The 13,874-nt window shown below is 42.3% G+C and overlaps 1 protein-coding gene across 1 annotated transcript in view; it reads right to left on the bottom strand.

The window, feature by feature from the left end:
* The window catches only part of PTPN12 (protein tyrosine phosphatase non-receptor type 12), a 99,241-nt gene extending 86,665 nt beyond the window's left edge, over positions 1 to 12,576 (bottom strand). Inside the window, exon 1 of the mRNA XM_054988644.1 lies at positions 12,401 to 12,576. Within this exon, the coding sequence (XP_054844619.1) occupies positions 12,401 to 12,499 (99 nt within the window). The 5' untranslated portion in view covers positions 12,500 to 12,576. The remainder of the gene's footprint in view (positions 1 to 12,400) is intronic.
* Between the last annotated feature and the right edge of the window lie 1,298 nt (positions 12,577 to 13,874).

The following is a 13,874-nucleotide window of genomic DNA, read 5'->3' as shown; positions in this document are numbered from 1 at the left end:
TAACCTTGGTTTTATCGTAATTTACATTAAATAGGTTTGTTTTACAGTAGAAGCTGAACTGTCTCAGCAACCTTCTAAGGCCAATTTGAGTATGGGAAATTAGCAGCGAGTCATCTGCATGAAGCAAAGTATTCTCTCATAATTCTGGTTCCCGCTAAGCACATATCAAACATGCAAAGCAGAATTTTGAAAAGGTCATGTTTGGTATTCTTAGATTTTACATTCTTGCATTCTCCCCTTTAATCCTTCCGTCTTATTTTACTGATCTGTTACATTTCAAGCATAGGAAATCATTCACCAAAGCACATTTGGATATTTTACAACTGGCAATGTTAAAGAAGCTGTTATAATGGAATCCCACATAATGAACATTGATGAGTCCATTTGGTTGGATCCACCAACGTCCATCTCCTGTTGCAGACCTGCCTCCAACTTGACACTGTTTATGGATGTCCTATAGCCCCCGAGCAGCATTTCAGGTGGTGGAAATCTCTTGCTGACAGAAATCTCTTCTATTGGGACAGACGTTTCTTACTCTATACTCTTATACTGTCATGTAAGAACAATGATATTTTACTGGAAATGGAGATCAACTACACAAAGTTGAATTACTAGCTTTCCCCATGCCAATAAGATTCAAACGGGCAATTACAGCTGTAGATTAATGGTTCATTCAAAATAATGAAATATGTGCACGCAAGATTCAAGTGTAATTTACATTTTTTTAAAAGTAACTGAAAGCAGGGTAGTCTGGTTCAGATCCAATGCTAAATCATGATTTGTTGCTATGTGGACAATCCTGCGAGACTGCTCACGCATCTGTCTACCACCACCACCCTTCAGGCCCAACTCAATTAAAAGATTCTGTATCCAACCATAGTTTGCCACTACAATTAAACCACAACTATGATTTGATCTCCTTCCACAAATCCAAGGTTCCAAATCAGAGATTAATCATGCTTCAGAAGGAAGAGGCCAAAATACAGATCACGCAGGCTGGTCCACGACAGCAATTCATAGTTTACCCTTACCACTCTAAATCATGCTAATAACTAGTTTGTTTTCTGCGGTCACACATTATCATGCATTTTGAAGGTGCATGCCTAAAGGATCAAAATAGTAAGAAGAGGGAGAGAACTGGGTAAGAATTTATACTTTAAATGCTTCATTTGGTAGCACTGAATGATTGTGTTAAGTTTAATATGCCATATACAATCCTTCAGCATAGCTAAAGAAACGGCAGTCAACAACACTCAAAGACATGAGCTTGTACAACAAAGCAGCATCAGTACAGTCAAAAGCCAAGGAGGGTTAGCAGGTTAATACAAGGGGTTGCATATTATGACTCCATTCTGATCACGGCACTGTCAGCCACGGCCACCATCAGTGGAAGAGCTACCTGTACTAGAGCTACCTGTACTACCTGTACTCCTGTTAGGAGAAGAGATCCAAAGAATCCACCCCAGTACAGAAATATGTACAAGTATGGCTTACAACCAGAGAATTAAAAGAACACCTAAGACAAACTTAGTAAAGGAGAATTTGGCTTGCAGTAGAAGGGGTGAGAAAAACAGATTAGCAATACTAGTCCAGTGAATTAATGTATGACACAAATTCCAAACAAAATGAAAATCAGAGTGTAGCTCTTTTGATACGAGTTATACTGAGTCCTTTAAAAAAATTAAGTTGCAAAACAGTCACAATATCAGAAAAACAATTTCAGTGTTTAACTAAAAGCAAACACATCTGAAAGTAACTAAACTTTGAAATATGAAAAATACACGTACCGAGAAAGATTCTGATTTTTTGCAGAGTCAGTTGCATGTGGTATAGCGGAGAAGGACAGTTTAGTATGTATCAGTCAAGTCATTAGAGTCCCTCTAATGAGGAAATTCAGTCAGTCCAGAACAGATGTTGTTTTGAACTAGCCCAGGAATTCCTCAGATCTTGAACCAGATTGGAGTTGTTAGCACTCGAGAGGATCTGAACAACAGTACTGCAAGAGCAAGCTGGGTGATGAGGTGGGCACACTGCAGTCCAGTATAGGCAGTAAGATCCATACCATTTTGCAAATATATTGTTTCACACATGTCCTCCAGTACACTTCCAGCCATAATGCTCCATAATTGACCCATGAAAGGCGTAAGGAGGCAAACTCCTCCAAAGAGTACAGATCATATGGCAAATTATATTAAGAGCTTTGGCATAAACTGGTTTGCTGAAGGTTCTCAAACAGGAAGACTAATGGTTCCTTCTGACAGATCTGCTGCAAAAAGGAAGCAAGAGTATACAACAGAAAGAATGCTTGGGCTGATCTTTACAAAAGGTACTGTTAGGACTGTATGCCTCAAAGCACTGCAGACTCACAGAGGGTGATGCTTTCTTAAGAACCAGAAACTCTGACCCCCAACATTCACAATCCATTAAGACTGAGCTGCTTAACCATTTTCAGGTTTCAGATTTAGTACATTCACAGCCTCCATCTTGATGTTATTTAGAAAAAAATTGGCATGTGGGTATGCATCTTAGCTTTGGGGACCAGAAATTTTCCTCATCCATAGCTGAGATTGCAACAACAATCCTAGGAATTGAATTTGTGCGTACTGATATAAAATTCAGTGTTATACAATATATGCCATTCATACATGGAAAGTCCTGTGCCCACACAGTTTATGGAAAAGACAAGCTGCCAGAATGCTTCCTCATCAGTGGTAGCTGACAGATAGTACATAGGAGCACATACTTAAAGTAACGGAGACTGATGATTTCCTCAGTTTGTAGTCCACTTTTAATAATTCTTGCCAAGTTGCCACTTTTAAAAAAGCATTCCTCCACCCTCCAAAAGGAACACACAGTAGGGATTCCATGATGACTGGTGATTAGATCAATATTTAGCTGAACATCTCCACTCTACCATGACCTGCTCTTTATAAACAAACAGAACCAACACTGGTGCCTGGTACATAGCATTCTAAATAAACCTGTATTTCACACTTTTTAGTTTAGTTACTTTTTGAGATATGGTACCCTCAAAGAGAAATAAATTCACAATTTTTCAAAATGGTGGCTCCACCATTTGATTATTTTCAGGACCTTCAGTCCCCAACAATAAAAATGAACATAGCTCGCAATAGTCAGCTTTTTGTCTGATATGTTTGGCTTGGACCTAAAATTTTGCTAATTGCACTGGACTATGTGGAAGAGAACATCTGCATATTAATTTACAAGCTGGTAAAACAATCACTACAAATAAATCTCTGAGCCTGGCAGTTTGTTGCCTTTAACTCCAACGGGAAAGGCAAGGGTCGACAGGACAGGTGGTAGGCCTCACCTCTGCAAGAAACTTGTCCACATCATCAGGCTCCACAAGCTGAAAGTTATCCATATAAATTGGACAAGTGGGTGCCAAAGGTACATCATCTTCAACTCATGTTCACAATGGGAAGGCACGTTTCTCGTCATGTTAGTTGATATAAGAACTCTTAATTCCTGATCAGGATACAGACCCTGTTTAAAGGGAAACTGCAGGGTGATGGTATGAGGGCACCACAATCACCAGTACATATTATTATTGCTTGTCACAGGTATCTTGCAACATATACAGACTCAAAAGAGACCATGGATAGCTGAAACAATGCTTATGGGATATATTGATCTTTTCAGAAAATGGTCTCAAATTCTCTTGGCCAAAGTAGAATCGGTGTGCAGTCTGTGCTATACTTCATAGAAGTTGGAAAGCTTTTCTTCAGTGTAGAGGATGCCATATTTCCAGTATATAAATAGGCCCTATTGAGACATCTCAAATTGAGAGCTCATGATAGCTACAAACCTGGCTTGTCCATTCCTTCTCTCCTCCTTCATGAGATGCAAAATTCTTATTTCACTTAACTCTAATTAGCTGAACTATCTTAATGTGGGTGCTTGGGTTCATTGGGAGTTTTTAGAATCCCTGCTTGGGGGAAAGAAACAAACTCAAATTTTCTCAGATGCCCATATTTAAGACACCATGGAAAACTTGACCTTGATTGAGTGCCTAAAACCTGTAAGCTATCAAACCACACACCACCCAGATGGAAGGCAAATACACGCCAGGTTCGCAAGCAGAGGTTTGTTGTTACCTATGAAACCAAACATGACATCTGGGTTGAACATCTGTACTAGAGCTTCTTTTCTTAGGAAGTTTAAATGTGAAGATGTCCCAACATATCAAGTAATCATCACCCATGGAAACCATAAGCAGTATTAATCATATTTAGGAGTAGTTTTCCAATTATCTGATTCATAGACAGCTCAGCTTTCCCATGTAATTGAAAATGCCCAACTTTTTTTTGTTCCAAAAGGGGGTTCTCATATACCATACAATAAAACTCTTTCAGGATAAAGTGATAACCCATGTCATGTACGGTTCACAGATATGCTTATACAAAGATTTCCGTAAACTAGAAGCAATGCCATCCAAATTCATCAGTTCCTTATTTGGGGTGCCTCATGTACCCAACACCCTTCTCAGAGTAGAGGTGGGGTTAGTTCCACTTGAAGCACATGGCTGGTTCCAAGCTTTTGGCTTAAGTTCAACTTCTCGCTCCCTAGACTGATTTCATTAATTCTCGTAGACAACGATCACTCAGGGTGGATGAGAGCAGTTGAGGAGAAATCACAACTACTTGGTTTCTCCTGCCTAGCCATACTGCATCTTGGGTACTCAGGACAGGAGCCAGAGCATTAAACAAACAGAGAATAAGGGATACAGCTTGTCAAGTCAATAGAACACGGGTAGATGGGCACAAACAAAACATGAACCAAAATTTAGCAGGAACCAGGCCCGGTTCATGGTTCACGAACGAGCAGTTCGTCAGAGTCCATTTCTGATGAACTACCATGAACTTTAGGCTGGTTCATTTGGTTCGTTTTTTGGTTCGTCACTGCAGACAGTCTGGCGCCGATCAATCAGTTTCCTAGGGAACAGGGGATAGACTTCCTGAAGATGGACAGGGCAACAGGGAATAGACTTCCTGACCTGGAAGTGGCCTTCTGCTGGCCTGGAAGTGACCTGCTGACTTGGAAGTGATGATTTGCTGGCTCGGAAGTCACATTTTCACGAACCAAAACAAACCAATTAGTGAACTGGGACAGGTTCGTGAAAGCCCATGGTTCGTGAAATGTGATGAACCACGAACCACATGGTTCGATTTTTTTTCCGGTTCGTGCCCATCTCTAATCACGGGCCCATTCTGGTCTGGCAGTTGGGAACTGCGACAAAAATTTTGTCCCATCAAATTACCTTATGCACTAGAATTTACTAAACACCGTAGAGCTTTTACTCTGGCCAGTTTCAATATGCTACCATCTGCCCTTCTTGAAGGGATGTACGCATGTATCCCATACTCCTAGCTTCTCAGCCCTTGTCAGTCTAGTACAATAGAAACAATCGAACATGTCCTTTTACATTGTTCATTCTATAAGAACATTCAGAAAATTTACATTATCCCAATTATATCCAAATATCTAGGCAGACCTAATGACTTTTTAACTAGTCTAGTATTTTAATAATCTTAATGATTTCTACATAGAATAATTTTATGCATTATTTTATATATTACGTACTACTGTTTTTTTATTTTGTTTAGCTGATTGTAGATCATAATAAATTATGACTGACTACTGGAAGCATTAATCAATACCATATTATAGGCATACACCTCTGGAAAGCTGCTACAGTGTTTCTTCCATATGTTTTTGGACAAAAGAGCATTCATCTGAGGCCAACACAGAAAACCAAACTTGCAGGTTCAGGCCAGCACCTGTACAATACCCTCTGCCACAGTCAGAGGTAATAATGCACTTGCCATTTCAAATCTTTCAGAGTAAGGTGATATCCCATCTCATCTATGGCTAGAGCTATTTTTCAGAGGAGAGCAAGTAGGGGCCCATTCCCTACTGGGGGAGAGGCCGTGGCTCAGTGATAAGAGAATACAGAAGGTCCAAGGTTGAACCCCTGGCATCTCTAGTTAAAAGGATCAGGTAGCAGGTGATCTGAAAGACCTCTACCTAAAATCCCACAAAGCTGCTGCCAGTCTGAGTAGACAATACTGACCGTGATGGACCAACAGTCTGATTCAGTATAAGGCAACATCATGAGATGTTCATGACAATAATTCTGGCAGAAACTCCTACAATCTCAGATAGTAAAATGGGGCTCTCGTGTGTAGACTATGAAACAGATATTTAAAGGGCCAGATTAGAATAATATCAACAAGGGATTCTGGAAGTCTGCAAACATGTACTTTAATTCTTGCTTTGCAGGAGAAAAGTGGGATAAAAATATTTAAATAAAATGAGCTGTGCTGGATCTCAAGAAGTGAACTCAAGTATCTCCAATGACATTCATATTGCCACAGATCAGCCAATCTTGCACCATTTTGGGCAAAACACATAGCACCCAGTGTGTTTACAAACTACTACAATTCCCCGTAGCAATTCACAACCAGTTACTCCCATGCTTCTTCAAACCTAGGGGGAGTTTTTGCGTAGAATATGATACATATCAAGCACACTTTACTTCACACTGCATTCTATCACAAGATGGATTTTAGAAAGTTTTAGAAAAATACTGATCGCATACCAGGATGGCTTACACTCATCAAAATGTGTAGCATGGGTGCTGATGTCTTATTTAAAAGTGGCCCCTATGGAAACTAATAGCTGTGGTGGAACACTGGTCAGCTGAAGTACTTTGACAAAAATTGACTTTATGTGTTCCATAAAATCAAGAATGCCCCTTTATAGGTGGTCATTTATCTTTAATTATATCACGGTGTCAACAGATAGAAACATCTGTTCCACAGTGTCAACAGATAGGAGGCATCCATAACTTGTATCTGCCAATTGAAGTCTGTATCAGCAGAAGTTGCCAAGAACAGCAACCAAAGCAACCGCACAGATATGCCAGTTGTACTGTACTGATATTCGCTTGGCTGTATAAAAATGAAAAGATGAATAATTAAGTCAGGCTATCTGAAGACTATCTGAAAATACAGTTAATGAAATAAATGGGAGCCCTTCATTGCCAAAGTAAAATGGCTATATTAACAGAAGTAAAACCCTCAGTAACACTCTTTTTTATGCAAGAATATTTGATCTGACTGAGTTCTGGAGATCTGTGTCTTGAGAACATGTGGTAACGATTTCATACCTAGGTAAAATCAAACAATAAAACTGTTATGGTCTCTAAATTTTACCAATTGCACTCTTATATTTAAATTAAACAATGCTTTAAGACAATGCCTGATTTTTAACAGCAAGAAGTTGTCTTCAAATTCTGTTTTCATGCAAATACCACACAATTTGAGAACAGCTTTATATATAATAATTGTGTCTCGGTTGCATTCATCAGCCTGCTTGATCTGCCTATACTTAGCTCTGGGCATGAACTACTCAATCTATGGATTTCTATGCAAGCGAAAAAAATGCCTCCAGGAAGAAACTGCCACAAGATCAAGAAAAATATTTACTTACTTGTTATTCTCTTTAATATACACTGTACTTTCAAAAAATTCCTTCCAACATCTAAATGAATCACTGGTGTTCAGTAAGAAATTGCCAGTAGCATTTCGCACTGCACACATCCTTCACAACTAGGAAAAAAGCAAGCAGCCAACGCCAACTCAATGCTCAGAGTTCCCAGTGTATTTACCAAAGTACGTCTGTCTTTTAAAATGCCTACAGGAAAGTTTAAGAATATACTTCCAAACTGCATATATTGTAGGGAAAAAAGCAGACATCCTTCAGAAATGGTTACCACTGTGCCAGCACGATATCGAGTGGCTGCCATTGTGTGCAAAAAATCAAAATGCACATCCCGATAAGGAACTGCAACAGGGAATATTTATCTATTTTGCCATTACAAGTGTTAACTGCCTGGTTATGCGTGATTTCTTACTCCATCCTGCGTATGCTTTAATAGCTATGCCCTGAAAATCCAACAAATTAAACCGATTAACTTTCACAGGCACTTTAAGTTCAGTAACTACCAAGAATTACAGTACAAGATAATTTCATGGCTTGCTTTATTTTACTGATACATATCAGCATCTGTTAATGCTGAATACGAGCTATTGAGACAAGAATGAAACGTACATGAAGGTGGACAGATTTCCACTCAAGGAACACTCTCAAAGTACAGTAGAACAAGCAATATACTCTATACACACGAAGAGTTCTAGGTACTTTGGTATACCATGGCAATAGTCCAGAGAGAACCAAATCACTCACTCCACATGTGTAGCTGGACATTTAGCTTTTCAGAATGCACGAACATGTCACTGCAAGCTGCTTTTTAAACTCAAGGGAGCTCTTGTACTTTGGTCAAACAAAAAACACCAGTTTCTCTGTTAAAGGATGTGGGAAAAATATTTCAGTAACATCACCTCCCCCCCTTCCCCCGAAATCCAGAATAGAATCCTTCTTCTATTATTAGGCTACATTCTGGCTAAAACTAGAATTATGGGAGAGAGCAATTCTCTTTTCCATTCAAGATGCCTCAGGCTTAGTTGTAGCAGAATATAGAGCCTATATAAAAATCACTACTGCTCAACATTTATGTAAGGGCACTGATGCGTCAGGTAATGTACAGAATCATAAAAACAGCCACTTTCTGCCAAGATAAACTCACAATTTATATTAGATGGACAAGACATTTCTATCAAAAGGTTGGAGGGGCAGAAAATACAGGCTAAAGTTCAAATTAAAAGCACAGAAGTATGTTTTCAGTAAAAACTTAAGAGTCAGAGGAAGCAGCATGGTAGGAGGCACGGGCATTGTCACATAAGGCTTTCAGTAACTGTTACTTCAATCAGGTTTGAATATCCACACTGGATAGAATGCCCACCCACATAAAACAACTCTCTGTTGCATAAACAACAATCAGACTGACATGTGAACAGGCCCGCTAAGACCAGAGTCGATGTTTTGATTGTAATTTCGGAAACAGGCACAAAACAGGTGAGTTTCCACCAAGCAGAAGACATGAAGGGAGGAACACGAGAAATTAAGTGACAAAAGCGTAGCGGCAAAAGCTTATGCAAGCCCTTAAACTCACTGAAGCCAGAAGAAAAGCCAAAGGGGGGGGGTGCATCAGTGCACAAGGGACTTCTGCCCAAGGAATGTAACTCTTTGGCTCTCCCTTTCTAAGAAAGGCTAACATGCACCCCTCCAAAATTCTGCTCCTAGGGCAGGAGGACCTGAGAAAGATGTTCTGTACAGAGAGGTCCTTGCAGCCACAGAAACGCAGTGCCGCATCCAAGCCAAGACACCAGTGAGGCACCTTTCCATTATGCCAAGACTGGTGTAATAAAAATGATTTTTTATAATTTGTGTACCAATTTTATGTAAACCAGTAAACTAAGTAATCAAAGCCAGCCCAAAATCAAGAGGCAAGTGATACAACCGTCTGAACCACCAAAGTTCCAGGGACATTTGCCTCAGCTGCAAAGGACTTGGGAGCAGGAGGAATCCACTGCCTACATTTTAGGAAGAGTTACAGAGGCAGCTTAATCGCACACTGAATGGGTGACCCCTGCCTTCCCACCCACCCCCACCCCACAGGAGCTTCCTTATCACTCACCCAGGACAATGAAGTAAAGAACTGTCATTAGCAGTGAAACTGAGAGAATATCCCAGCCAACTCTGGACTAAAATTCAGCTTGGACTGGTCCTGCAGGTAAGGCAAAGATGTGGAGAAGAACAATGCCAAGTGCAGTACAAGGACAAGGGTAGAGTAATCGAAACAAGTACATGAACAAGAGTCTCAGCCAGGAGTGCAAAGAGGAACAGGTTGATTCTGGAGATGCTGAAAAGGAAACCTGAGCAAAATTTAGCAGCTGCGTAGAAATGAGGCAGGAAAATGCACAAAGCAAAAAATAATAGTAAGCTTTCATGTCTCAGACCGGGAAGATGTCAGCTTCTCCAAGTAGAATAGTGAATTGATGTAAATGTTAATGAAGGAAGAGTTCTACCTTTAGCATGTTCAACTTGAAATGGCTTTGTGACAACCAGGAAGACAAGTTAGAGAAAAAAGGATGCAAGATACTTGGCATACAAAAGTAGGTTTGGAATGTAACAGTGCAAAAGTGTAAGGATTTGAGAGAAGTCCATGAGATTAGAGAAACAGGAAACTAAGAATTATCCCTGTGGGGCCCTCACAGAGAGTTGGGAAGATGATGAAACAGGACACAGAAGGAGGGATCAAAAGACAGGAAGTCAGTTAGAAGAGAACCGCGTCTTATATACAGCAAGAGATTTAATAAGAAATGTTTGATCAAAGAGAACCAACAGGTCAAAGAAAAGGTCTCCAGACTTAGAAATGGCCAGAAATTCACAAGAAACCTACAATGGCTCTAAAACACACTTTACTTCCATATCTCAAGATAAAGCAAATGATCTCTTCCCCTTTACCATCATCACACCTCACAACCCCAAATAAGCTTTGCTGTACTCAGACAGGCATGGCACAAACATGTTTTTATAAAACCTTGCCATTCACTTAAAGATGATTTAGTCTTTTGCAGCCACCAACCCCTAATCCCTAGTAAGATATGCAATATATAATATTTTGAGCGCTTAAAAACTACAGAAGTGGAATAAATGTTAGGTGCTGAAAATGAGTTCTTTGTCCCACACATGCATTTTTAGTGATTCATTTCTTGTTCTTAGGATTCCAGAAAACAATCCACCTTGGGAATATTAATGGAAAGGCAAGATATTTATCCAATAAATAAATTAAAGTGTAATAGAACTCAAATCAAGCCTTTAAGAAATTTTTGATGTTTAAATTATAATGCTAACTAGTAATGTCAAAACTACAGATACCTCTGCATTTCAATTAGCAGATTCAGTATTATCTTAATAGAACTGTAACAATGTTATGATGTATATAAATTGGTTGCAATGCACAAATTCATCTGTTTGAGAAGATGCATGATTGTACTTTCTGTATGTAAAGCAGTATCTACGGCTCATGTCAGCAGGACAGAAAGATAATTAAACCCATTAGCTGAATCTGATCTCTAGCATTCTCAGCTTGAAGCAGCAGCCTTGACAAATGTGTTATCAAGATGACCACTTGGAGGTAACTGAAACATGCTAAGTGTCCACCACCACGTTCTTTTCCTCAGTCCAAATGTTTTTCTATTTTCCTCAGAAACAATAAAATCCTTTCAGCCAGAAGAGCCATTCCTCTTTCCCATGTCTCCTCATCCGGGATGAGGAAACTGTTTCCTGAAGCATACTTCCTCTTCCATGCCTCAGACCTGAAACAATTTTCAACACCTCCCTTGGTATCTTATGCAATATCCTGCAGCCACGTCCCTATACTTCTGGCAACCCCCAACTGCATTAGAGTTTGTGTTTCCAGCCCATGGTCAACAACTTGCAAGATCTTTAGAAGAGCACAAGCTAGAGGAGCATGGCTAGATTTCCAGTTGGTTGACCTCAAATCCCTTATCTGCTGCAACCTCCCCCCCCCAATGTTTCCATATGAACAGCATCAAAACTATTACTAGTCTGTCTAATCACAGCCAAGAAAGGATGGGAAAAGCTGTTCTTCCCAAAGAGGGAACTACTATGAGCTATTTGGATAAACAATGTTACAGACCATTTCTCTGTCCATTTAGCTAATTTACAGCTGTTTTTTTGGAAGGTGAAAGGATGAGCAAACACAGCTGGACATTCGGGATGGAGGAAAGAGGAGATGCTGGGAGCACTGGAAACAGAAAGGCAAGCAAAGGTCTTCAGGGAGGAGGGGAATGAGCTGAAAAGGGAGGCGGCAGCAACCAAGTAGCCGCTCTGCAGACAGGAAGATCAAGCAGATACCTAAGATTATTATTGTCATTATTATATTTCTAATCTGCTCCCTGGTAACGGGCTCAGAGCGGAATACAACATAAAAAAATACATAAACGTATTAATTGTAAACCAGCCAAACACATCAATAATTTCTAAAAGACAGGCCAAAGTTGGGGGGGGGGAGGAAAGACGCCCCCCACCCTCCCCTCTGTTCTTTTCACTTCCTGGGGAATGGGAATGCCCCAGATTTTATTTCACAATTTCTAGAGAAGAAACACGTGCACAACGACTTATGCCTTGCAAGGAGGGCGGCTGACCCCCCCCCCATAAGAAAAAAAATGAGAGGAAGAGATTCCCGACCAGAGAGGAGACCAGGATGCCGCCCTCCGCCCCCCCCCCCACGCCCCTCCAGGAGGAGCAAAGACCCGCCGAGAGGCGTCCAGGGCCCGGCGGCGGAGGCGCGCCTGACACGCGCAGCCCCTCGCCCGAGAAGCGGGCAGGATCTGGCCGCGCTGCGGAGAATCCCCTCCCAGGGCGAAGACGACCCGCCCGCCCCTACCATGAAGTCGGAGGCGAAGTTGTCCTCCCCGCTGGGGTCGCCGTCCTTCATGGCCCGGACGCGCTGGATGAATTTCCTCAGGATCTCCTCCTGCTCCATCCTGCCTCCCCTCCGTGCAGCGGGGCAGACCCAGCCGGAGGAGCCGCCCCGCCGACCGGCTTTCTGGCCGCCGCCGCCGCCGCCGCCGCTTCTTCTTCCGCCGCCGCCGCCGCCGCCCCGGCCGCCCTCTTCCGCCGCCCCCACGCGGCCGCCCTGCTCGGCGGGCTCCCCTCAGCGCCGCGCGGCCGCCCGAGCCATCCTGCCTCCCGCCCCACAGCCGCCGCCGCCCCGCCCGCCTTCCCTTCCCTCACGCAGCCGCCGCCAACACCGAACACTGGGCAGGCGACCCTCCCCTCTTCCGCGCAGGCGCGAGCACATCCGCTCCTGCCCCTCTCCCTCCCAACCGCGCGTGGTTCTGCCACGCCCGTGCATGCCGCGCCGCCATTGGCGGCTCCGGCCTCAACTTCGTGACGATTGGCTGCTCGACTTGTCCCTCCGTTTTCTCTCCTCATCCCCACCTCGGGAGAAACTTCCTTCCCCCCACTTCTCCCCCCTCCGCTCTTATTCCCGAGTGGATTGGACCTTCCCTGAGGCTGATAAAAGAGGACTCTGGGATGCTCCATTTCCTTATAATAGGGGGAGAAGGAGTGGACCCGGATGGAAATCAGAGAGAGAGAGAGAGAGAGAGGAGGGGCGACCCCGATTTCAGGGGCTTTGAGGGATGGTGGGGCCTCCTCCTCTCACGCGCACGCACACACAGACACACACACACACACACACAGAAGCTGTTGGCCGAAGGTTTCAGAAAGATGAGGGCTAATTAGAGAATCCAGTTTGCAGGATCTGAGTAGGTCTGTTAGAGACAGAACGTTTTGGAGGTCTTTCATTCATAGGGTCGCCATAGGTCGGAAACGACTTGAGGGCACATCACACATACACGCACAAGCCATGTTTCCAGCAAAAATGGAAAGCCTTATTGGTTTCCACAGACCTCCCTTTCAAGGGAGAAACCTACCCCTCGCGTCCAGGAATATGGTCCCTTTCGTTTACGATGTACAAACACATGTATAGGATCTCCCGTAGTTAATGGTTTTTTTTTCCTGAAGTTTACAATGCATCCATAAAAATTAGGGTTGCCAACTTCCAGATGGCTGCTGGAGATCTCCCAGAATTACAAGTGATCTCCAGGCTATATAGATTAGTTATAACATTATAACAGGCATTATAATAATAAAATAATAATAATAGCATTTTATATATTGCCCTTCAGGACAACTTAACAGCCACTCAGAGCAGTTTACAAAGTGTGTTGTTGTTATCCTCACAACAATCACCCTGTGAGGTAGGTGATGTTGAGAGAGCTCTGAGAGAGCTGTGACTGACCCAAGGTCACCCAGCCAGCTTCAAGCAGATGAGTGAGGAATCAAACCCAGTC

The sequence above is a fragment of the Eublepharis macularius genome, chromosome 9 (assembly GCF_028583425.1).
Source record: "Eublepharis macularius isolate TG4126 chromosome 9, MPM_Emac_v1.0, whole genome shotgun sequence".
Taxonomy (NCBI): domain Eukaryota; kingdom Metazoa; phylum Chordata; class Lepidosauria; order Squamata; family Eublepharidae; genus Eublepharis; species Eublepharis macularius.
The sequence above is the reverse complement of the archived record's forward strand: the minus strand, read 5'-3'. Positions and strand labels throughout refer to the sequence as shown.